General features: G+C 43.9%; 1 protein-coding gene across 2 annotated transcripts in view; it reads right to left on the bottom strand.

Moving 5' to 3' along the window:
- Window positions 1-26,318, bottom strand: part of LOC147904549 (acyl-CoA-binding domain-containing protein 6-like) — a 71,545-nt gene that overhangs the window by 9,087 nt on the left and 36,140 nt on the right. For both annotated transcript variants that reach the window (XR_015542338.1, XM_087387218.1), the window contains exons 5-11: window positions 10,843-11,061; window positions 10,667-10,744; window positions 10,344-10,451; window positions 9,681-9,747; window positions 9,508-9,569; window positions 9,235-9,374; window positions 8,848-8,974 (exon numbers count right to left, since the gene is read on the bottom strand). Coding sequence is in view for 1 of the 2 variants with exons in the window: in XM_087387218.1 (XP_087243344.1) it covers window positions 8,848-8,974; window positions 9,235-9,374; window positions 9,508-9,569; window positions 9,681-9,747; window positions 10,344-10,451; window positions 10,667-10,744; window positions 10,843-11,061 (801 nt within the window). In the remaining variant the exon portion in view is untranslated. The remainder of the gene's footprint in view (window positions 1-8,847; window positions 8,975-9,234; window positions 9,375-9,507; window positions 9,570-9,680; window positions 9,748-10,343; window positions 10,452-10,666; window positions 10,745-10,842; window positions 11,062-26,318) is intronic.

The following is a 26,318-nucleotide window of genomic DNA, read 5'->3' as shown; positions in this document are numbered from 1 at the left end:
GCACGCAGCCCCAATTCACTAAGCCTTCGCAAGGCTTTCAAGCATATAACACCATCACATAAGTGCACTTAACCCGTAGGCTTAACCCAAAGGCATTCTCTTTTCCGAGTGCAATTCCATTGGCTGTCCAGATGCAATCACACTGCACCCCAGCTGCACTCTCTTTGAGTGGTTTCCAGATGGCATTCACAAAGCTTTTCAAAGCTCCAAAATAAAATCAGCAAAGTACCCAACCAAAGAATGACTCATATAGCACTGCCTGGGCACCTGTGAGCCAAGAAAGAGGCGGCACACGAGGCCAACCAATAGCTTATGGCAAAAAGAAATTGCAGTAGCAAAATCACAACTCACTAAGCCCTGAAGACTCGAACCAAGTCCTCAATCGCCAAGAGGACATAGTAGCCAATGCCCAATTGCATTCTCAGCCAAAGAGGAGTGCAAAGGCACGAAGAAAGAGCATTTACAAGAGCCGACCAGCAAGAATTCCACTGAAAAATGCGAAAAGAAACACTTCTGTCGCGAAGAAGTGGGAGTTCTTGGGCTCAAAAGAAGCGTGCTTCAGAGAGGAATGCATTGAGAAGGTTTTGGAGAAGTTTCATCGCCGGAAAGTCCTCCAAAACTGAGAAAAACCAGTCAACCAGCGCGTCGAACCACTCGAAATTCAACAGAAAGCTGTAGCTTTGCAAGAGGAGAGGCCCAGGAGGCGGTAGAAGAAAAAAGGTCCAAAAAAAGCCACTTTTGCAAATTCGACCAGCAAAAGAAGTGCTCAGCTCTGCCCGTTCTACCAAACGCACGGAGGGAAAAGCATATCACTACGAAGGGGAGGCAGAGGGGAAGCCATCGGGCCAAACGGAAGTCGAGGAATCCAAACGGGTGAGGAGTTATGAAGAAAAACGGAATTCAGCTGAAGGAGGCTGAAAAACCAGTCCAAAATCTCAACAAAGGGAGAAGATGAGAGAGAAAACCACACATGTGAAGTTTAGAAGGCCCAGGAAGGTCCAAGAATGGCAAAGGAGCATGTAGAAGGTACTAGAGCCACCTGGAACTCTAGGGGGGCCACTGAAGGTACATGGCCCTCTAGGGGGCCCATTAAAAATGCCACGTCATCATTTCCCAACAACCACTCTTTTAATTCCTTGGAATGCCTTTGGGCCTAGGGATTAATTACGCTTATGTGCTAGGCACCATGCCGCGTTTAATTACACATTATTAAGCCCACGCTTGGACTTTTAAAACCAAAGTTGTCACGGTCTTGTAGTACATTAAAGTACCTAGAATTTCACGCCCCCGTGACAGTGTCCTAAAAATATCAGGATTGACACAAATCGTTGCAACATGCCATGCGAGAAAAATCTCAAAATTCAAGATAGCATTCACGTTGATGTAATCAATATTGTTTTGTCAGACAAAAATTCTTTCTGAAACCTTTTTAGTGACAAAATCTGACAATAGCCTTTGCAATTGAACTTCTTCCAATTTTCTCTACCGCTGGCTGCATTTTTTCTAACATTACATTCAGAATCAAGGAATCCTATTAACCCTAATTTGAAGGAAACCATTGAGGAAAGTTTCTGGAAAACCATCTCCCTCAACGATAGCCTTTTTTTCCCACAAATCTCATCCTCACTGAGAGAGCTTGGTCCATCACTTTTGCTGGTTTACAATGAGCCCCTTCTCCTAAACACTCTCGCATTAGAATGCCCACAATCTCCAGAAATACAGGGGTGGATCCTTGTACCATCAACTTGGGTATGGAGTGTTAAGAACTTAGTAGAAGACCATTGAGAGAAATCTTCACCATGTCTACATCTTAACTACGACTTCACCCTTAGCAAGAAATTGACCACATGTTTTAATTTACCGTGATGTGCAGATGCTTCCTCTATACTCATGTTATAGAACTATTGCTTCAGGAATAAAAGCTAAGCTGAATTATTTGCTGCAAATGAACTTAGAAGGAAGTCACATGCCTTTGAAGTGTTTGGGCTGCATTGTGTGAAAATGACAAGATCATGTACAATCCTTGTTGTCATACACAAATCCTTCTTTACACGTTTGCCAAAAGTTGTTTCCATCTCTAGGCTGCTTGGGACGTGCATCAGCTCTTTCTTTCTACTATGTGAGTAGCCCTAGGTCGCCCTCATAACCCTAATACAAGCCTAGATCATCAACACATGAGACAGATTCCAACTCCAATAAGCAACTAGAGCATCCCATGAAACATATCTATAGAGCTAGCTGACTCACCTCCACACATAGACTCCATACATTGAGTGATTTCTCAGCCTAGCATTCAAACCCTCCTTAGCCTCCTTAGCCCTACATTAAAGAGCAGGTGTCCCATACCACAAGCTCTTACATCAAGGTGACATTGTAAGGAGTTTTTGCTTTGAGGGTACCTACCCTAAGGAGGTGCATCTCATGGGAAAGTATGACTCCCCACGTTAATATAGGCCTGGTTACCCTCAACCCATCCATTAGTATGTTGGTACATGTAGGCCATGTGATACGTAGAGTCTTCTCTTACAAGACAATCTCATATGATCTTGTTGCCCCAAGTGCCTAAACTGTCCATAGTGTACCAACCACCATAGTTATGACAGCCACATCGGATGTGTCCAAATCCTATCTTCTGCTAGCTCAGTTTTCAACCTAGTAAAACATATACCTTTGTAAGACTAGAATATATCCAATCGTACAAATTCAGACTTTTGTTGTTCTAAAGTGCAAAATCCTACAATGCAAACTTTTAAGCTGTTGGGGCTTATGCACCTGCATAAGATATTTCGATATAGTTGAACAATTGATCACCACTTGGACGAAAATTCAAAGAATTTGCAAGCCCACTAAGGACTCAACCTAGAAAAACAACCATCGTAGACCTCTACCTACTCATTCCATGACCTCGCCATCCGATTTGTGCCATTCGTGACCATCCGTGTATGGAACCGTACGCTTCGTGTGCTTTGCCAACGTGTGGCGAGTCTAAAGACCTTAGAGCCCTGGTCACGACTAGATTTGACGACCGTATGGTACGACAATCTCCTTGACGTCCGTGCCATACGCTGCATCTGTACAACTGCCAGCAACTGTTGTGAGAGACTTGTGATGACCGTACAATCCAGTTGCCAGCAATCCCATTGACGACCGTACAATCCAACCTATCGTCACCCATAAAATCATCGGTTCAGCCGTATAGCAACTCGACTCACCGTACAGTCTAGCTGCTAGCAATCCCGTTGACGACTGTACACTCCAGCCTATAGTCAGCCGTAAAATCATATGGTTCAGCCATTTAGCAACTTGACTCAACCGTATAGCCACTTATTTGACGAACGTACGACGTTGATTCTCTTGGCAATCCAATCCAATCTGCAAGTATGTTGAACTTGCATGCTTTCAATGATGCATGCTTGCCTGCATAGTTGCAAATGATTCTCCACTTAGCCTGTCAAACAATTCTAATAGGCACAATTGAATGTGCTATGCACAGGTGTCAAGTCACAACTAGAGCCTTCTAGGCTCTATTTGAAGAAATTTGAGTTTCACGAATCACAAATCTTCTCAAGGGGATAGTGGGCCGTTCAAAAGATCCCATTTGGCAAGAGGTGGATGTCGAGGAGTCATATGGTGCTTCGAGGACCAGGAAGTGAAAGTGCAAGCATTGTGGGGGCACCTTTCTTGGAAGTGCACCTCGTGTGAGGGGGGCACATTTGCTTGGCATCTCCAGGAGAGGAGCGAATGGGTGTGTAGGAGATGTCCCGGATGATATTGTTCTTGGTTTGGGGGCATTCTAGGTGCATCAAAGAGGCAGAGGCTTGAGGCTCCCCATGCTATGTTAGCACATGGATCTCCTCCTGGGAGTCCGAGTGCAGGTCTTCCATTCAGTGTTGAATGTGGACCACCACCTGTGTCGTCATCAGGGACTGCATTACCTACACAGGTTGTATCTACAACTGTGCATGCAGCCCCATCAAGGGCAGCAAGGGGGAAAGGAAAAGCATTGCTTAGGACATGATCTTTACGGGCTGGTTGGGCTGCAGCTTTATCAAGAAATGCTTGCATGGCATGTCGCACGTTCTTCTACGAGTGTGATCTTCCCTTTAACATTGCTCGTACTCCTGCGTTTCTGGAGTTTGTGCAAGCAGTGGGAGTTGCAGGACTGTCATTTAAGCCTCTATCTTCAAAAACACTACGCACTCAAGACCTGCATGCACAGAGGTTTGAGGTAGAGAAGGAGTTGCAGCCTATTAAGGCAGCATGGAGCAGATATGGATGCACTATCATGTCTGCTGGGTGGTCAGACACAAAGAGGAGGCCTCTCATTATCATCCTTGTGTCATGTTGTGTTGGCACGGTGTTTCTCAAGTCCGTAGATGCAGCCAATGACACTCATACGGGTGATTATATTTATGGTCATATTAAAAGGGCTATTGAGGATGTGGGACCTCAAAATGTAGTGCAGGTCATAACTAACAATGCTAGTAATTGTCAACGCTGGGTGCACTGATAGGGGCTGAGTATAGCCATATTTTTTGGACACCTTGTGCTGCACACAGTTTGGATCTCCTTATTGAGGACATAGGCAAGCTTCCATGGGTAGCCACAATGGTTGATAAGGCACGAGCTTTGGTTACTTTCATTACCTAAAAGCATTGAGCCCTTGCTATTTTCAGGAAGCACAGCACATTGGAGAAGCCCTCTTAGTAGAAAGCCAAGTATTAATCACATCATTGCTATAGAGATCAAGCCTTTCGAAGGTATGAAGAATTCTTATCAATTTGCCAATCTTGGCATTATCTTGGCACGCTTGGTAAAAGTGAAGGCCAATTTGCGACGCATGGTTGTGAGTGAGGAATGGATAGGATGGTATGAGTCAAGGAAACCAAAGGCAAGGGCCTTTGAGAACATCATTTTTTATGGAGACTTTATTGAGTACATAGTTGAAACACATGATGGCATCCAACCAAAATTTGTTCGGCAAAGACTTGCCCTTCAGCATGCATCTGCCCATCTCCATCTCCCTACGATTTTTCCTCTCTGCAAGCCCATTCTGCCGTGGAGTATATGGCACTGTGCACTGATGAATGATACCCCGGGCTGCTAAAAATTCAGAAAACTCACCGAACATGTACTCACCCCTCAAGAGTTTATTCCCGCTTTCGTTTTCAGCCATGGCAAGAAAATGTCTAGGACTTGGTTCTCATGCCATAAATCCACGCGAACTTGGTGGAGTCATCCACGAATGTGGAAAAGCAGCCTCCAAGTACAAGATGCAAGTTGCAACGCTCAGGATGCACCAATTGCCCCATTCTTTGGAAATGAAAACCTGTGCATTTTGCCCAATAAGCAGCCCTCAAAAACATGTTTAGCAGGTGCATGCAAATGGGTGGGAGTGCAACCACCATATCCTTTGAGTGCATTTTCACCAGACTCTTGTAATTGAAATGACCCAATCTCTCATGCCACCACAAGTGAGAATCTGAAATTACAGATTCTGACACCAAGTTTGCCTCGATAGCGGGATGTTTTCATAAATATCAAGGTGGTACAGCCCACTTGACAGTGACCCAGTAAGTACAATACAATCATCATACCGGTTGTCATACATGGCACAACGATAATCGTAAAAAAGAACTCAAAAGCCATTCAAGGAGATGGCTGAGATAAAAATGATACCAGGCACATATAACACCTCCATAAGTGTAACTGTATCCCCTGATAATGAGGTGACCTCAACCTGGCCAATCCCTTTAACGGGATAAGATGCATTGTTGGCACATGTCACTGTGCCACCATGTGGAGCAGCCCCCAAACTAAAAGAGAGATCTGCAGCAAGTAATGTGCTTGGAGGCACCACTGTCAAAGTACCAATCTGACTCAAAATCTGAGATAGACAAGGCTGTAGCATGCTTCTCTGGATGGTAATGGCATGTCACAACAAATGCCCAATCATCATGAGCAATGTTTGCTGCCTCATGGGCATGTTCAGGGGCAGCAGAGGCATTTGTGACAGCAAGACCTGTTTGCTATTTTTTCTTCTTTGAAGCTATTCGCTTGCGACATTCAGAGATGTCATGACCTAGCTTCCTGCAATAATTACAGCGCTTGCTGTTTTTTCTCTTCCCATCTGACAGAGCAGATTTTGATGAAGGTCCAAAAGTCTTGGGCTTGCTGGAATTCTTGCCCCCTTTGCCCTTGCCTCTATGATATGTAGCAAAGGCCTGATCTGCATGAAAGGAGGCAGCCCGATTGGTGCGGCTTTTCTCCTCTTGCAAGAGAAGGGAAACAAGCTGATTGAAGCTTATAGCTGTTGGGGTTACCCATGGCCACTAGCCTCGTTGTCGTAGGAATCTTTGGTACAAGTCAAGGAGCCCATCAAGTGTCGTAGACACCACCTATGAATCTGGTACATTCTCATCGACATTGATGAGCTGCTCTCTAAAATCCTTAATTTTGGTGAGATAGGCATCCATGTTGTCCCCTTCGTTCATCTTAACAGTATCCAGTTGCCTACATAAATAGGCAACCCTAGGCCTTATTGCGAATCTGATGAAGACTCGCCAAAGTATCCCATGCCTCCTTGGCTGTCTTTCAAGAACGAACGTGAGGTATAACTTCCCTCTTGCTATTCATAGCAATCACTGCATGTGCCTGTGTATCTCTCTGATCCCAAAGAATCTGTTCAGGTGTTGGAGGGTCAACGGCAGGCACTGAGGGAGTAGTGGTAGATGAATCAAAAGTGGCTGAAGTGGCAACAAGTGCCTGTGATGAAGAGACACATCTAGTCTCTGATTCATTTACAATGCCCCTAAAATTGTGGGATACCAACAGGTGGCGCACCAAATACGACCACATGGGCTACTCTATGAGCTACACACATACCAAGGCTAACTGCTAACATTGCTTGCATGGCCTTGAAGAATGCAAATCACCATGATCTCCAATCAACGCATCTAGTTCTTGCTTATAAAATTCCAAGGCCCAACTCCCAAAAATACTCAAAAATTGGTTTCCCAACATTGGGAATGAGAACTAAGTGCAAAAACAAAGAGGGCAAAAGACCCTAAAGTGAGCCATGCAAACCCTCACCATGCACAAAGGCGTAAAGGGGGGGAGCAGCTCATGGGGGGGAGGAAGTAGGGTCTAAGGAATGAGCCAAGAGAGGGGTTCAGAGCAAGTGCTACTGAGGAGAAAGTGCACGGTGGCGAAGAGGGGAGAAGGAGGGAGGGAGTTGGAGTCTAAGCAATGGCCCAAGAGGAGGGTCTAGAGCAACTGCTACCAAGGCCCACTACCTACTTAAGGGAACTAGAGTCTAGCGGCGTAGGTGTCTCGTTGGGGAGTAGAGGAGCTAAGGGAAGGGGGGAGGTGTGGTTGCCTCTGCTACGAGAGGAATGGAGCTCTTCGATGAAGTCTTTGTGCCTTGCTCATGTCCCTGATCGTGAAGGAGAATCTCCATGGGTACCCCTTACCTATTGTCGACATCTGACTCTCCTACGGGAGTTCTTCATGGCATGCCATTTCTTTCTGCGGCTCGGTAAAAAGAGTCCGGTCCTGCATGTATAGGGGCTAGGGAGCAGGTTGCTACATAGCCTCCCGCGTACACTTACATATCTACACACCCACACAGACTTCAGCATCCTCAGCAAAGGTCTTCGAACTAAGTAGCTGTCAGCATCCAGAGAGAAAAGTCAGACTCAGCCATGATAAAGGCTACCGCTAAATGAGAAAGCTAACAAAAAGTTAGTCTACCTTGTCTTCATTCAACCTACACCTGCTTGTGAAGCCTAAAGAATTTCATTTTAGCTGCAGACTGTGTTCAATGTTCTTGCTGCCATTCAGAATTTCTCCTCTAATTTAGGTGCTAAAGACAGCACAAGACAGGCTTATGATGCCCCACATTATGCACTTTTAGGAGATGGCATACCAATACCTCACATGTATGTTAGTCCCAAATAGTGCAGCTCTGCCAAGCTTCAACTGTGCAAGGGAGAAGGATAAGATATAATAATCCTGCTTTTCATAACCTGGGCATGTGGGATCTTCCCCTCATCAATGAGACAGTGCCAAATCTTTCCTATGGAGTTTGAAACTGGTCAGTGGTAACATTAAGGAGATCCATGATCCCTTATCATCAAGTCCAGATCTTGAGAACCTAGACAGGACGTTTCCTGATGATAAATTATAGCTTTCTTGTCCTTGTGAATTGAGAAAGCAGTTTGCTTGTGTTGTTTTAGGAGAGAACCTGCAAACTGAAAGAAATTAACCTGGTTTAACCCTACTCTGTCATAAATCCACAATCTCAGATCACCAAACAACAGCTTTCATGGTGCACATCTAGCCAGCCCCCTAATACCTCTGCAAATCATGTACTGTTATGTATGTCATTACGTCATATTATCAACAATCTTAAAAGGAAATTTTAATAAACTTCAAGTCCTCGATAAAGGAAAATCCTATTTAAGCAATTCAACTTTATTGTTAACAGATAAGCAATTATCCCAACTCAAGGTGCATGAACATAAAGGAGTTTCAAGGTCATTGATGTGTGATATTCCATTCAGAAATTTTGCAAATATGACACTTATAAAGGCAGAATGACAAGATGTCTTATGTCTTTACTATTGACAGCTACTCATTAGTGACGAATGAATGATAGATCTTGTGTGCCGGAAAACAATGACACATTTGAAAGTCATGACCAGATGCATGGAAAATAATGCTTGTATTATATTCTAGGCATTATTGCCTTCAAAAGGTACCATAAAATACTGGGCTGAGAGAGACTACCATAAAATGAAAACCATATTTCATATCGATCTCAAAGATCAAGGTGAAGGTGCTTACAGTCTCAAGATCAAGCACGTGTAGGTCATTGAAGCATGTGGAATGTGAACCACCACCAAATATTAGGAGGTAGCGATTTGCTTGAACTGCTGCTGTGTGATCAGAACGAGGTGTGGGTGGTGTCCCCCTGCAAGGTACACATGCCAACAAGACAGTTTAACGACACTACATAATTGGCAGACTACAAGAATTTCTTGCTCAGGAAGTCCAACCGGGAACATCAGGATACTGATAGTGCACCAAAATAGCTTGAGAGCAATAGCAAAGAAAGATAATGAAAGGTTTGCTCACGTCCTTTTAAGCTCAGAATATGGTTACTGTGCGCAAGTGTGTTATAAATCAAAAAGATAAGCCGGCACTAGAAAAGCAAGAAATAAGACAACTTACACAGCTTCTACTGCATCCCAAGTCATAGTTTCAAGATCGAGAATATTGAGATCATTTAAAAGGCGTCTTTTTGAATCTTCTCCACCAAACATAACTAGATTGGTACCTACAAGAGTGACTGATTGACCACCCCGTGCAATCTGCAACAAGATATAATGTTTAAGAAACACTCGTCTATTAAAGAAAAGGACGCATGAAATATTTATATATACCTTTGTAAGACTAGAATATGTCCAATCATACAAATATTTGCTCATTATAAAGTTTGCGTACCGGAGCCTTTCCATATGATTTCAAAAGTGACCATGAGCATGTCTCAGTGTCAAAGGCACGCACTACAGGAAAAGATAAGGTGGAGTCAGAAGACGATGTGGCTAGCCTAGTGTACACATTTAGAAAGAAGCCACTAGCATTTGAACATGCAGAAAATCAAGTATGTTGGCTACCTAATACTGTCTCACAGGGATCTTTGGAATGTCCAGCGACAGCAAGGAGCTTGGTGCCCCTTTGAATCTGAAACAAGACACGCTCTTAGGCCCACTCCATGCCAAGATAGCAACAGATCACTTAAAAGTGGCAATAATTTCTCACAGACTACTTGGACAACATGGACAAGAGGCATGATATATATTATCAACCCAAGCATCAGGTAAATCTTGTGCAAGAATATATTCCAAACTTTGGTGACAACTCTAAACTCAATGCAATGAAGCCCAAAGTGTCCTATTCAACAACACATGGAAGATGCATTCAGCCGTGTCCAATAGCATCTGATAGTGACCATTTGATTTTTTCATGCTCCTACAGTGTAAAAGGATACCAACAGCCCACAAGAAAAATCATCCCAGGAGAATCTACAAAGTTGACACATACATTACTTAAAACCTTGAAGAAGATGTATAGTCCTGGTTGTTGGACCCTATTCCAGAGATTCCCTAGGCATTGAGCTGGGTTCTCTGGAAGCAAGCTGGTGTTTTCTGACAGTCGGTTTTCTCTTTATTTCTCACGAGCAGCCCCTCTCAGATTACTGATTTGTATGGTTGATTTTTCAAGCAAAATAGAAAGTTATTCTCTGGAGGGGGGGAAAAAACTGAAGAATATACACAAACCAGACTATGACCAGCACACGGTGGAAACACGTCTCCGTGTAAATCAGGGGAGGGTGTAGTTGAGTTCTGCTCCACCCTGGACCATGTCAACGTATTCAAATCAAGTGCCTGCATTGAGCTAACAGAGCAATATCAATAAGTCTGCTTGTTATGTACGAGTAGGATTGATTTGGAGACAGATTATACCTTTACATCCTTTGCAGATATGAGCAAAACTTACCTTCAAAGGCAAAGAATCAACGATTCATATCCAGGCCAACATAATAAGATGGCACCAAAGGAAATGCCACAAAAATAATACTGAAAAAAGTCATTTACAATACCTGAACATCATTCAAGTACCGACCATTGTGATTGCCTCCAATAACATACATCTTGTCTTGCAAGACTGCAGCTGCATGCTATAAGAGTAGCAGACAAAATAATGACTGATAGTGTCTAGTGTCAGAGAAGGTCCCAAACTTCATGATGTAGTGTTTCATTTGGGCATTTATTTTACCTGGTAGCGTGGTGATGGCTGACGGCCAGATATTTGAGGGGACACCCACTTATTCAGGGCAGACACTGCAGCTATCCCTTCAATTAAGACATCTTTATCTTCAGTCTCCACAAAATTTCCGTTTTCCAATGCAGCTTCATGTTTGGCTGAGGGGATTGTCTGCACTGAAAATGTTGAATCTTCCTCCGGGCTGCCTTTCACCTCTGTGAATGAAGATTCCTGCAAACAAATTCAGTTAATACAGCTTGCAGACTTCACTAGACAACATTCATAGAATATTCCTATTGATGTGCACAAGATCAGGTAGTATGGGCATTGAACACAATAGTTTCGCAGAAACATTCCCACTGAAGTGCACGAATTCAGCCAGTATTTCCACGTATTTCAAATCACTACACTATTCTCCTTGGTCTCAAATGTAGAAACTTTTGCCAAAACTCCTTTGGCAAATACCAATAGAAAAAATGTGTTTTGGTCCACTATAATCACCACCTGAAGCAGGCAACGCCTGTCAAGCAGCTTCTAGATCACCATGGTCACAGCTGGCACACAGCCTCTTTGAGGAGGAAATCAGGCACTGATTGGAGAGCCCAGCTCCTGGAAAATGTAGTACTATGGGAGACGGTGAAGGACATTAGAGACTGGATGCCTGAATATGATTACAATGGGACTGCATATAACCAACATACAGTCAACTGTCCCTTAAAACTTCATATTTATAAAAGAGTGTACACAAACAGAGAAATATCCCATCAGACTTTTGAATCCCTCTGATTAAAAAAGAAGATTCAGCTTTACAGAAAACCTTGCCTCATAGACGTGTTGGAACGAACTATGGATTAGTTCAACATTTCACCCTTGGGGTGGTCAGATGGTGAGGATTATTGAAATGCTTCTTAACCATCCTAGGTTTATCCTTGACTAAGGATAGATCATCAATGACATTACATCATTGGTAGGGCTAGAGATGCTTAAGAGGCCACATTATGTAGCATATATAAGCCATGGATGGAAGAGATTAGGGCCACATGGCACTATTCCATTGGTCAACAGTCTTAGGCGGTTTAGAAATGTGTCATAGGGATATACACACATCAGTCCCCACACTCTAGGGTAGCCAATCAAGTGAGACCCCCCACCTATGCATGTGGTTTGATTGGGCATAGTGGGTCAGTGCAACATAGGAGGAGGCTGAAACATAGCTTCTCCCTCACACTCCTCACCTCCCCAAGAAATGTCTGAGACACATGCATCCTAAAATATATACATATGGAATATGTACATATGTATATACATGTACACACACACACCTGCACGCGCACTTCTTTTTTGTAAAAGAAATTTTGCATTAAGCAAGCATTTACATTCATGGCTGTCCCCGAGTGGGACAGCTACTGTTCATAACCAAGCACAGTAATGCTACTGTTCATAACCAAGCACAGTAATAAAAACTTCCAATGGGGCATGAGGAAGGTCTCCAAAGGAATGAGCATCTTGTAGAGACTGAAGCAAAGAAGCTTGAAAGTATCGAAAGACATTCATTGAAGAGTGCTCATACAGTCGAATGATACGAGCACGATACAATGACCAAAGAGCTCAATATCAACACTAGGAGAAGAAATGATCATACTCCGGGATAGGAGCATACAACCAAAACTGCTTCCCAAAGGAAGTGGATGAAAAACGAGCTCGAAGCCCTATTATCAATCGGAAAAAAGAAATCCCGTGCAAAAGTACAGGTCCAAAACAAATGCAAGACCGTCTCTCGTGCATGAGAGCAAGTGGGACAAATCGAGGAAGCAGAACGCCTGGTGGCCAAGAAATATCCTATAGGTAAAGCCCCAACCAAACAGTGCCATAGGAAGACTCTTTGCTTGAGAAGGAGTTTGTTGCTCCAGATGCACTAAAGAGATGTTCTCCAGCAAGAAAGGGACTTATTCAGATGCCAAAAGTGATTGCCATGGTCTTGAATCCAAGGCCGTGGAAGCAAGACGTGATAAGCCTTCTTTGCAGAAATATCCGCAAACAAAAAGGAGGAGTAACCTAGAGTCCCACGATCAAACCACCAATCCAGCAAGGGGAGAGTATAAAATAAAGAGGGACATGCTAAAGAGGCTGCAACAAGGTGGTAATAATACACCAAGTAGATGTGATGCAGCCCTAAGCAATACTGTCTCCTGACCTCTGGAAAGGAAAGTGTATAACCCCGATCATTGACAACATCTGCCATTGTACAAACTCCCAATCGGTGTAGGAAATACACCTTGCTAAGCTGCAAGTGAGCCAAAGGAATAGGAAAGACCTAACTCTAGTGAAGACTCTGCAATCGTAGTGTGTTACCAGGATCTCGAGGTCTACCAAATCAGTGGAGATAATCCACAAGCTGCTGCCAATCCTGAATTAGTCGAGAAGAGAATGGACAGCCCGGAATAAGACCAAACACAAATAGCCAGAACCTAATGGCCAAAAGCATCCATATGCAGAGAGGTGAATAAACAAGACAACATGAGGGTCCATGGCTAATGCTGCTCCAAAAAGTTGGGCAAGAGCATAGCCTTGTGGCCAAGCAAATGAGTGTAAAGATCAAGAATATTCAAAACCCCATGAAGCCTGGGCGAACGGACATGATTGCTTTTGAGAAGGTGGAGAACCTTACGATCGTGCTTGGTGCACCATAACCTTATTGAAAACTTTTGAATATCCTGAGAAGACAAGGGAATAAGAGGCAAGTAAAACTGCACATAAGCAGTAAGAATCGAATGAACAATTTGAAGGCGAACATACGGTGGCCAAGTAGATACCTTCCAATAATCTAACTTGCAGAACAGCTTTTGCAACACCCAGAGTCTCTCTTGTGGCAGAGAAATGTGCCATCCTATACAATAGCCCACATGACGCACCAGCTAAGAGAGCACGAAGAGGACAACCCTGTCGAACCGAACGGCCTAAAGACCAAGAACATGAGAGGGCATCAGATAAAAGGCGAATTGCCGTGCCCTCATCATAAAGCCAGTAAACCACATTTTGCATTTTTGGCCCAAAGTCCAATTGTCTCATAACTGCAACAATAAAATCCCATCTGATGGCGTCAAATGCTTTTTCAATGTCCACTTGCATTATGAGAACATCCTGCTGAGTGTGTTTGGCATATTCTTTGCCAATATAAGCATTTGCATTATTCTCCAAAATCTACCTGCAAGACACAAAACCATATTGTGCAGGATGTAGTCCCGTGTACAAAAAGTGTGATACATTTAAGAAATTAGCTTGTACACTGCAGGCATCAAGGTCATAGGACAGCAGTCAAATAATGATTGTCAAAGGGGGCTCTTTTAAAATCAATCGCAGCAAGCCCGTTTTCCAAGATAAAGGCTTATGACCAAAATTCCACGCCCTATTAATCATAAACAAAAGAATATGGCTCAAATGATCCCAAAATTCAGCAAAAATTCCAGCATCAAGCCATCCCATCCAGGAGATTTAGGGCACCCCAATTGGGATAGTGCTGGCGCATGACACGGTGGAAAGAATGCATGCAGCACGAGGCATGAAGACTTTTGAAAAAGGCGTTAGAAGAACCACCCGTATCTTGCAAAGCTTTTCACCTCGAACAAAGCTGCCATTTTCACAGCTTGTGTTGACCATTGTCAGAGAAGCAACAAAGGGAATCACTAAAAGCTATTTGATTATCCATAGACAATTGGCTTTGTTGTGCTATAGAGATGAAGCGCTGAACCGAAGCTTTTGCATCTACTACTTTGTGACACAAGTCCCCAAGAGATCTTTTTCCATAGTCTTTAATAAGGTCCTTCATAGCCATGGCGAAACAGTTCCACGCTCAGTCCCCATCAATGGATGCATGCAAAACAAGTCGGTGCATAAGAGCCTTGACCATAAGCCGAAAGGCCTGATGCTTGAGGTAAGAATTATTCACCAGTAAAAAGGCCTGGCAAACACACATCATGCAACAGCAAGCCAAAATGAAGAGTCATAGAGACCGGAAAGTGATCGGATAAGTGCAAGGCATAATCCAAATGCATATCACAAGTGAAGTCATCAAACTGAACTGCATGAAGCATGTACCATCGATCTAAGCGTGACCAATATTGAGTAAAGGCATTGTGATGGGAAGTATATCCAATATCATCAGGCTTAAGATGCTACCAGAAATCACTGGCCTGTATGTAAAGTATCAATCGTGAGTGCCCAGGCATCTTGCCATCATATGGGAGCGATGTGTACTGCTGTCCTCATTGCCAAAAGAATTATTGAAATCTCTACATACAAATGCATGATCCTTCCAGGGATGTTGAGCCAAGTGGTGCCACATTTTCAGCCCTAACTGCAGATGCCGAGGATGCATAGACAGACGCAAACTCATAACTATCCCCATCAATAATGCATCTAACTATAAGATAACGACCATGCGTGTCATTATGAAGCAATTGTGGCTGTAAATCGTTATGAACCAGCATTGTAACCCCCAAAAAAGTTCAGCCAGCATAAAAGATGCAAAAACCCACAAAGAAGCCTTCACGGCCTGCGAAGGAATGTTGATTGTGTTCTTGCAAAATGTAGCCTATGAGCAGTAATGTAATCCCAAAGTAGTCCCATTTATGTATATTGCAAAGGCCCTGAGCAATATCTCATATTTTTGGGCACTACCCCGAAACGCAGAGCTTCTTGAGCATCCTTCGGCAGAGATTGAGACTGAGATTTCCTCAGGCTTCTTTTGGCAAGCTTTTCTGGCTGTTTGGGATCTATCCTCAACGGCCAGATTTTGAGTTGTTCTTTACCTGGGCTCACTACTGGGCACTCTGGACTCTCTGGAAAGATAGAAACCACAGAGTCTTTGGTGATCAAGTTTTTTCTACTTCTTTTTTTTTTTGTCGTTCTTTGCAGCAATCACTCTTTGATTGTCTGCAAACTTACTACATAGATCATGATGTATATTTTTCCTACATGGAGATTTCTCTTGATGTAATCTTTCAGCTTACCAGTTTTCTGGGACAGCTATCTTGTAATTTAAAGCATTCAAAGTTCACTCAAAATTTTAAAAAAAAGTGTGTGTATGTGTATGGATACATACATGCATGCATGATGAATAGATCTCTCTCTCTCTCTCTCTCTCTCCTTGGTCCACCCTTAAGGTATGTATGGTGGTAGTCCTCCTTGGGGACCGGACCTATCAGAGGCAATTTGGGCTCGAGTGGAGAGGCTTCAGGTATTCTTGCTGTCACTGATGATCCGCAGTAAGCCACCGGTCCCAAATAGTTCTAGCCGAGATCAAAGCATCCACATTGCAGTTGGACACAATATTCCAAGTTATCACACACCTCTACTGAGTCAAGAATTATAGTGCTTGGTACCCAATGAGCTTCTTGTGAAGCCCCATTCCTTGAGGATATCATTCGCGCAGTTTCATGTCTCGTCACAATACCTACGCATTGAGAGTGGATGGGCTGAGGACATGCCTAGAGATGGTCGCATCTGGATTCTGTACTCTGTGATCGGCAAGAGACCGAGTCGGAGAAGCACTTTGCTCTGTGTACTATGAGATCCAAAGTCGTCACCATTGTCTCTTCAAGGGTGGTTTCGCACCTCTTTCCATTTTCCTGACCCAGATAAGAGATCCCGAGCCACTTTCATTCATGACGGCATCCGACACAAAGAGCATCTTGAAACGAACATTTCCTAGTTCTCCCTCTCGGTTTCGTCAATCACAGGCGATGGCATTACGAATTTCCACCCAGCCAATTTCGTGGATCGCATGTTACTTAAGATACGTAATTTATCTCTCATGCCTATCCACAAACCCACATCTCCCTAGATGGTTCCCTCTGCCACATGTCCTCATTTTAGACCTTTTTACTTGGTACACCAATTACCCCTCTCTTGGGGCACAATTTAGAACATTTGCCCCTTGGCATTATTACACATTTAGGTGCACCTAGGCCTTAGCACTCAGAACCACCTAGTCAATGCCATTACACCCTCACCTAGGACCTTGGCAGTTACTTCTCTTGACCATTTTATTTACGCACATTAAATATTACAGAAGTCGGTCATCTAAGAGAAAATGCCCACCGATCTTTCCGAGGTCATGCTATCTCGGCTAGAGCATAACATTCCTTCCCTCTTCAAGCATCAGCGTCCTCGATGATGAAATCTGGGAACACTCTTCGTAACTGGTATACGGATTCCCAGGTAGCTTCCGATAGAGGTAGACCATGCCATGCAACCAACACCGTGGGGATCTTCCGATTGCGCACTTGCATTGTTCCTCGGTCCAGGATTCTTGTTGGTTTGCGTCTTGCAATATCCTCTATCTCCTGAAACAAAACAACACCTTCGATTAGTGAGTCACTACTATGCCAAACGAGAAACATGAAACACTGGATGCACCTTACACCCCGGTGGTAATTCTAATTTATAGGCTACCTTGCCTATTCTTTTTACATGTCTAATGAACAAATCCGCCACTTGCGGGGCACTAACAGACTCTCTAGTCGGAATGAAGTGAGCCATCTTGGTTAGACGATCAACCACCACAAGGATAGAATCATACCCTCCTTGTGTCGTAGGCAGCCCTACAATAAAGTCTATGGAAATGCTCTGACACTTACTTAGTGGTACTTCCAAGGGCTGTCAAAGTCCGGGTGGCTTCACCCGCTCGGCCTTACTTACCTGACACGAGAAACACCGTGTCACATATTCATGAATATGCTTTTTCATCTTTCGCCAAAAGAAATCTCGCTTCACGAGATCATATGTCTTCTCGACTCCTGGATGTCCCGCACATGGGCTATCATGGCACTGTCGAATGACTCTCTACCTGAGATCATTCTGACTAGGTACTACAACCTTGCCATTTCTTTTCAGCATACCATCCCTTATAGTATATCTTGCATAAGTTTGGTCTTTTCTGGATGCCAGGTCATCCTTTTCGTTTTCCCCGGGTTTTAACACATGAGCTTTAGGCCATAAGCTCTGGACAAACTCGTCCACTTTTTGAGTTTCTCTAATCTCGGTCATTAGAGCACTCTCTAATACCGTGAAACTCATATTGTGCATAATGCAAGACAACGCATCAGCAACCTTATTATCTTTTCCTCTTCGGTACCAAATCGTTAAATTAAACTCCTGCATGAGCTCTGCCCACCTAGCTTGGCAGCCCCTCAAGTCAGGTTGTTTACAAAAATGTTTCAGAGTATCATGATCCACATCCACATAAAACTCTGAACCATACAAATAATGCCTCCATGTTTTCAAAGCATGGATAACAGCATACAACTCCAATTCATGAGTTGGCCAATTCCTTTGAGAGGGAGAAAGCTTCTTGCTTTCAAAGGCTACTGGCCTTCCCTCTTGAAGGAGAACTGCTCCTACTGCAATGCCACTTGCATCGATTTCCAAGAACAACGGTTTCTGCGGATCAACTATTTTTAACACCGGTCTTGTGACCACAGCTTGTTTTATGGTGTTAAAGCTTTCTTGTTGATTCTGTCCCCATATAAAAGGTACTTTATCTGAGGTCAGATCAGTCAATGGCGATACTATTTCGAAATATCCTTTGATATGCCTTCTATAAAATTGGACAAATCCCAAGAATGATCGCAACGCGGTCGGACTCTGAGGGATTGGCCAAGTTAGTATCGCAGCCACTTTCTTCGGATCCATTTCTACCCCCTGTGGAGTAATTATGAATCCTAAATATTCAAGCCTAACCATACACAGTATAGTTTTCTTTTTATTTACATAAAGACTGGCTTTCCTCAAAGTACTGAACACTTTTCTCAAGTGTTCACGATGCTCAGTAATACTTTTACTGAACACTAGAATATCGTCAATCCGAGCCATCGGATTCCTGTGCTTAACAGTGATATTATTTAATGCATCTAGCAAATCATCAATCCGAGCCATCGGATTCCTGTGCTTAACAGTGATATTATTTAATGCTCTGTAATCTATACAGAGGCGAAACGTATCATCCTTTTTCTTCTTTAATATCACTGGTGAAGCAAAAGGTGAGAAACTTGGTTGAAGCTGCCCCAACTTGAGGTATTCTTCCAGTTATCTACGCACCTCTGCCTCTTCAGTAAAGCTCATTCTATAGGGAGGTCTATTTACAGGTTCTGCCCCCGAGATCAGTTCAATCTTATGCTGAACATTCCGCTCTGGAGATAACCCATAAGGTAGTTCATCCCTAAAACATTCAGAGAACTTCTCTGATATCTCTTTAGCCAACTCGGCCATCTTCCCATCTTGGGTAGCCTCAGTATCACGACTTTCTCTTCCAAGCCACGTTTTCTGATCACGGGAGTAGCACCATCTTAACCACCCAGCCAAACTGCCAAAGCTCAAAAGCAAGAGAGAGAGAGCTATTTTTGAAATCACGTAATTACCCAATTCTCCATTCTCTCACAAGCTTTGACACCCCAATTCCCTAGATAGATCTAGATGCCATATGTCATCCATATAGGGCCTTACTAATGCAACAGTTCACCCCTCTCTTGGGATGCATTTAATTCCTTGCCCCTAGGCACATTCTTTGCACTAGGCCCCTGGTCTCAGATCTATCTAGTCCGGTGCTATCAGCCCTCACCTAGGACCTTGACATTAATCCCTCCCGATCATTTACATAAAGCGCAAACACATATATTACAAAGATAGATCCTATAAGGGAAATGTCGACTGATTCTTCCGAGGTCATGCTACCTCGGCTAGAGCGTAACATTCCTTCCCTCTTCAGACATCAGCGTCCTCGATGATAAAGTCTGGGAACACTCTCCGCAACTGATATACGGACTCCCAAGTAGCTTCGGATAGAGGCTGACCATGCCATGCAACCAACACCGTGGGTATCTTCCGATTTCGTATTTGCATTGTTCCTCGGTCCAGGATTCTTGTTGGTTTGCGCCTTGCAATATCCTCTATCTCCTGAAACAAAACCACACCTTCGATTAGTGAGTCACCAGTATGTAAAAATTTCTTTAAGCGTGAAACATGAAAAACCGGGTGCACCTTACACCCCTGTGGCAATTCTAATTTATAGGCTACACTGCCTATTCTTTTCAGAATTAACCACGGCCCACAGTATCGAGGTGATAACTTAGCACACTCTCCTGAAGTCAACGACTTCGAGTGCGAAGGAATTCTGAGAAAAACTTTTTCTCCTTCTTCAAATACTCTTATAGACCGATTTTCATCCGCATACACCTTGGCTCTATCCATAGCCTGGCGGATATTAGCTCTCGCAAGTGCTAGCATCTCCCGCATCTGAACTACAAAGTTCGCGGCACTAGGCACTTTCTGAGGTACTCCAACTATAGTTGGATTGGCTGGCCTATAACCATAGTTCAGCTCAAACGGACTGAACCCAGTAGATGAATGTTTCCTGTCATTGTAGGCAAACTCCAACAATGGCAACCACTTGTCCCATGTATGTTGCCTCAATGACACATATGCTCTCAGCATATCCTCTAAAGTCTGGTTGACTCTCTCCGTCTGACCATCCGTCTCAGGATGATCCCCACTACTCATTCCCACCTCAGTCCTTAGTGTCTCAAATACCGCAGTCCAAAAGTGACCGGTAAACCTGACATCTCTGTCTGACACTATGGATCTAGGCAATCCATGCAGACGAAAAATATGTCTAATAAACAAATCCGCTACTTGCGGGGCACTAACAGACTCTCTAGTCGGAATGAAGTGAGCCATCTTGGTTAGACGATCAACCACCACAAGGATAGAATTATACCCTCCTTGTGTTGCAGGTAACCCTACAATAAAATCCATGGAAATGCTCTCCCACTTACTTAGTGGTATTTCCAAGGGTTGTAAAAGTCCGGGTGGCTTCACCCGCTCGGCCTTACTTACCTGACACGAGAAACACCGTGTCACATATTCATGAATATGCTTTTTCATCTTTGGCCAAAAGAAGTCTCGCTTCACGAGATCATACGTCTTCTCGACACCTGGATGTCCCGCACACGGGCTATCATGGCATTGTCGAATGACTCTCTGCCTGAGATCATTCTGACCAGGTACTACAACCTTGCCATTTCTAACTAGCATACCATCCCTTATGGTATATCTTGCATAAGTTTGGCCTTTTCTGGATGCCAGGTCATCCTTTTCATTTTCCCCGGGTTTTAACACATGAGCCTTAGGCCATAAGCTCTGGACAAACTCGTCCACCTTCTGAGTTTCTTTTATTTCGGTCATTAGAGCGCTCTCTAATACCGTGAAACTCAGGTTGTGCATAATGCGAGATAACGCATCAGCTACCTTATTGTCTTTTCCTCTTCGGTACCGAATCGTAAGATTAAACTCCTGCATGAGCTCTGCCCACCTAGCTTGGCGGCCCCTCAAGTCAGGCTGTTTACAGAAATGTTTCAGAGTATCATGATCCACATCCACATAAAACTCTGAACCATACAGATAATGCCTCCATGTTTTCAAAGCATGGATAACAGCATACAACTCCAATTCATGAGTTGGCCAATTCCTTTGAGAGGGAGAAAGCTTCTTGCTTTCGAAGGCTACTGGCCTTCCCTCTTGAAGGAGGACTGCTCCTACCGCAATGCCACTTGCATCGGTTTCTAGGAACAACGGTTTCTGGGGATCAACTATTTTTAACACCGGTCCTGAGACCACAGCTTGTTTTATGGTGTTAAAACTTTCTTGTTGATTCTGTCCCCAAATAAAAGGTACTTTACCTGAGGTTAGATCAGTCAATGGCGATACTATTCCGGAATATCCTTTGATATGCCTTCTATAAAACTGGACAAATCCCAAGAATGATCGCAACGCGGTCAGACTCTGAGGGATTGGCCTTCCCTCTTGAAGGAGGACTGCTCCTACCGCAATGCCACTTGCATCGGTTTCTAGGAACAACGGTTTCTGGGGATCAACTATTTTTAACACCGGTCCTGAGACCACAGCTTGTTTTATGGTGTTAAAACTTTCTTGTTGATTCTGTCCCCAAATAAAAGGTACTTTACCTGAGGTTAGATCAGTCAATGGCGATACTATTCCGGAATATCCTTTGATATGCCTTCTATAAAACTGGACAAATCCCAAGAATGATCGCAACGCGGTCAGACTCTGAGGGATTGGCCAAGTTAGTATCGCAGCCACTTTCTTCGGATCCATTTCTACCCCTTGTGGAGTAATTATGAACCCTAGATACTCAAGCCTAACCATACACAGTATAGTTTTCTTTTTATTCACATATAGACTGGCTTTCCTCAAAGTACTGAACACTATCCTTAAGTGTTCACGATGCTCAGTAATGCTTTTACTGAATATCAAGATATCGTCAATAAAATGTACTACGAACTTTCCGATATACGGTCGTAGTAAATCGTTCATAAGCATGACGAAAGTCGCTGGAGCATTGGTAAGTCCGAAGGGCATTACCAAAAACTCATAATGACCAAACCTGCTTCTAAAAGCGGTTTTATGCACATCCTCGGCTCTAATCCGGATCTGATGATAGCCGCACTTAAGATCTATCTTGCTGAAAATTACGGCTCCATGTAATGCATCTAGCAAATCATCAATCCGAGCCATCGGATACCTGTGCTTGACAGTGATATTATTTAATGCTCTGTAATCTATACAGAGGCGAAACGTATCATCCTTTTTCCTCTTTAATATCACTGGTGAAGCAAAAGGTGAGAAACTTGGTTGAATCTGCCCCAACTTGAGGTATTCTTCCAGTTGCCTACGCACCTCCGCTTCTTCAGTAAAACTCATTCTATAGGGAGGTCTATTTACAGGTTCTGCCCCCGGGATCAGTTCAATCTTATGCTGAACTTTCCGTTCTGGAGGTAACCCATAAGGTAGTTCATCCCTAAAACATTCAGAGAACTCCTCTGTTATAAGATTAGCCAGCTTGGCCATCTCATCACTTTGCATAACATCAGTGCTAGCCGAAGACTCATCCACCGACTCTACCGATGCTGTGCAAAGGTATAAAGACTCTACTTGAGCCTTTCTGATTTCCATCACGGAAACCAACGGTCCCTGAGGTATATCTCTTCCACCTCGCAAGACATAAAGCACATCATTCATCTTGAATTGATATACGTGCTTTTTCCAATCAATGGCTGGATTCTTCCTAGAATGCCACGCCATTCCCAGGGCTATATCCGCATGAGCAAGCTTGGTTATTTCAAAATCAAGCTTCTCAGTATAGTCCTGAATCTGAAGCTCCAACTGGGTAACCCTTTGGTCCCATACTTCAGTTGAACTTCCATCAGCCATCCTGACTGTATACGCATAGTCAGATGGACTTGTTTTCAATTTCAGCCTCTTCACGAGCTTGGAGTTAATCACATTGTGAGTTGACGCTGAGTCAAACAACACAATGACATCATGATTGGCCACTTGCCCTTTCATTTTGATTAGCTCCGTATCATTGAAGGCTGTATACCCCGTTGCTGCGGGCTTAGATAGGATGTTATCAGGTGCACTCGTCACTAACTTAGTAACAGACACACAAAACAAACAAGGTACTAACCTCTGAGAAGATCCCGCTAGCTGAATCTGCATCTCTTCCGCTCTGGGACTTCCCTGCATCTCCACGTCGCACTCTGAGATCACCATCTCAGCCATCCGACGATCTTTATTACGTGGACAATCTCTCCACTGATGAGGTTGAAGGCAACCAAAGCATAAGCCTTCTCTCCTCGCTTTTTCCCTTTGTTCCGGGTTCAAGGGAGACTTAGACCAAGCCCGGGCTGCCATTGGAGTTACTTTTCTCTTCACTCCAATGGTGGTACTTGGTTTAGGAGTTTCAGCCGGTCTCGCCTGCTTGGCTTGACCACTCGGCTGCGAACCACTCCCTTTACTAGTCCACTTCTTCTTAAACCCAGATTTCTTTGGATACCCATACTGGGTTCCGACCTGTGCAAACCCACTTGGCTTGCTGCCCTTGGCATCCTCATAGTTCAAGGCTATAGCTATTGCATCATCTAGCGTGTTCGCGTACTTAGCCCGAACTTCCATTTTTATTCGGTCATTCAATCCAAATATGAAATCTTTCACTTGGATTGATTGAGGCAGGGGTTCATCAACCTTCATTACACTCTCTCGAAACTTATCAGTGTATTCTGCCACTGATAAATTTCTCTGACGCAGGTTCCTATATTGATCCCAAGCTCGGGATGCCTCGTCAGGAGGTAAGAAGTGTTTCCTGAACTCTCTTTTAAACCCCTCCCAGGTAGTGGATGCTATGCCATCCTTTTGTTGCTTAATCCACCACCGATCCGCTGCCTCACTAAACATGTGGGTGGCCTCGCGGATCTTTTTGATGTCATTTCTGATCTCACAAATGGCGAACGCCTCGTCCCATTTGTGTAACCATGTCTCAATGACATCGGAGCTACGGTCGTTCATCCGACCAGAATACTTTTCCGGTCTGTAATTGGCAATAATTGGCACTTTTGCCTTCCTAGGCTCGACCGTATGGACACTAGACTCCGGTTCCATTGGAGCCTTTCCCTTCTCCTCTCGAGAAGGTCTGGCAGACATACTCTGGAGTGTTCTCCTAAGTTCGGACTGCCCTGCATTAGCTTGTAATTGCTGTGCTAACAACTGTTGTAAGGCATCCTCCAACAATGCAATTCTGATAGCAAATATCATTTCTACCCCTCTCTTGGATCGCTCCAACAGCCCGTTCGTCGATTCACCCTTCCTTCCAACCTTCAGCTCTGATACCAAATATCACGACTTTCTCTTCCAAGCCACGTTTTCTGATCACGGGAGTAGCACCATCTTAACCACCCAGCCAAACTGCCAAAGCTCAAAAGCAAGAGAGAGAGAGCTATTTTTGAAATCACGTAATTACCCAATTCTCCATTCTCTCACAAGCTTTGACACCCCAATTCCCTAGATAGATCTAGATGCCATATGTCATCCATATAGGGCCTTACTAATGCAACAGTTCACCCCTCTCTTGGGATGCATTTAATTCCTTGCCCCTAGGCACATTCTTTGCACTAGGCCCCTGGTCTCAGATCTATCTAGTCCGGTGCTATCAGCCCTCACCTAGGACCTTGACATTAATCCCTCCCGATCATTTACATAAAGCGCAAACACATATATTACAAAGATAGATCCTATAAGGGAAATGTCGACTGATTCTTCCGAGGTCATGCTACCTCGGCTAGAGCGTAACACTCAGTGCTAGTCGATGCATCATCAATCGACTATACCAATGCTATACACACACACAGAAACTCTTTCGGAGTCTTCCGAATTTCCATGGCTGAAATCAATGGTCCTCGAGGTAAATCCTTTTCACCTCGTAAAACATATTCTACTCCGTTCATCTTGAACTGGAACTTTCCTCCGCCATCCTGACCGTATAAGCATAATCAGACGGACTAGTTTTCAACTTGAGCCTCTTAATAAGCTTCGAGTTGATTACATTGTGTGTTGACGCTGAGTCAAACAACACAATCACATCATGACTGGCTACTTGCCCTTTCATTTTAATCAACTCCGGCTCATCAAAAACCGTATACCCCGTTGCTGCGGGCTTTGAAAGGATGTTATCAGGTGCACCGCTTACTAACTTAGTAACAGACACACTTAACAACACAAGTACTAACCTCTGAGAAGGTCCCGCCAATTGCATCTGCATATGTTCCGCATTGGGACTCTCCTGCATTTCCGCGTCACATTCAGATATTATCATATTGGCTGTGCGACGGTCTTTATTCAGTGGACAATCTTTCCACTGATGTCGCTGAAGGCAGCCGAAGCACAATCCTTCTTTTCTAGCTTTCTCTTTATGCTCAGGGGTCAACGAGGACTTTGACCAAGCCCGGGCTGCCATTGGAGTTATTTTCCTTTTCACCCCAACTGTGGTACTTGTTTTTGCTGGTCCCTCAACCGGCTTCACCTGCTTGGTTTGGCCACTTGGCTGCGAGACACTTGTCTTTGAAGTCCATTTCCTCTGAAATCCCCCTTTTCTCGGGTACTCATACTGAGTCCCTGCCTGCACAAATCCACTAGATCTGCCTCTGGCATCCTCATAGTTCAGGGATACTGCAATAGATTCATCTAATGTAGTCACATATTTAGCCCGAACTTCCATTTTAATCTTGTCGTTCAGTCCATAGATATAGTCTTTCAACTGAACCGACATAGGGAGAGGGTCTGTTATCTTCATAACACATTCCCTGAACTTGTTAGTGTACTCTGCCACCGACAGATTCCTCTGACGAAGGTTTCTATAAGCATCCCAAGCTCGGGACTCTTCGTCAGGTGGAAGAAAGTGTTTCTTAAATTCAGCTTTAAACCCTTCCCAGGTGGTAGGGGCAACCTGATCTTTCTGTTGCTTTATCCACCATCTATCCGTTGCCTCAATAAACAGGTGAGTGGCCTCATGGATTTTCTTTAGATCAGATCTGATTTCACAAATGGCGAAGGCTTCTTCCCACTTGTGTAACCAAACCTCG

This window comes from Dipteris shenzhenensis, chromosome 2 (assembly GCF_047967505.1).
Source record: "Dipteris shenzhenensis isolate YYH24624 ecotype China chromosome 2, Dip_SZ_1.0, whole genome shotgun sequence".
Lineage (NCBI taxonomy): Eukaryota > Viridiplantae > Streptophyta > Polypodiopsida > Gleicheniales > Dipteridaceae > Dipteris > Dipteris shenzhenensis.
The sequence above is the reverse complement of the archived record's forward strand: the minus strand, read 5'-3'. Positions and strand labels throughout refer to the sequence as shown.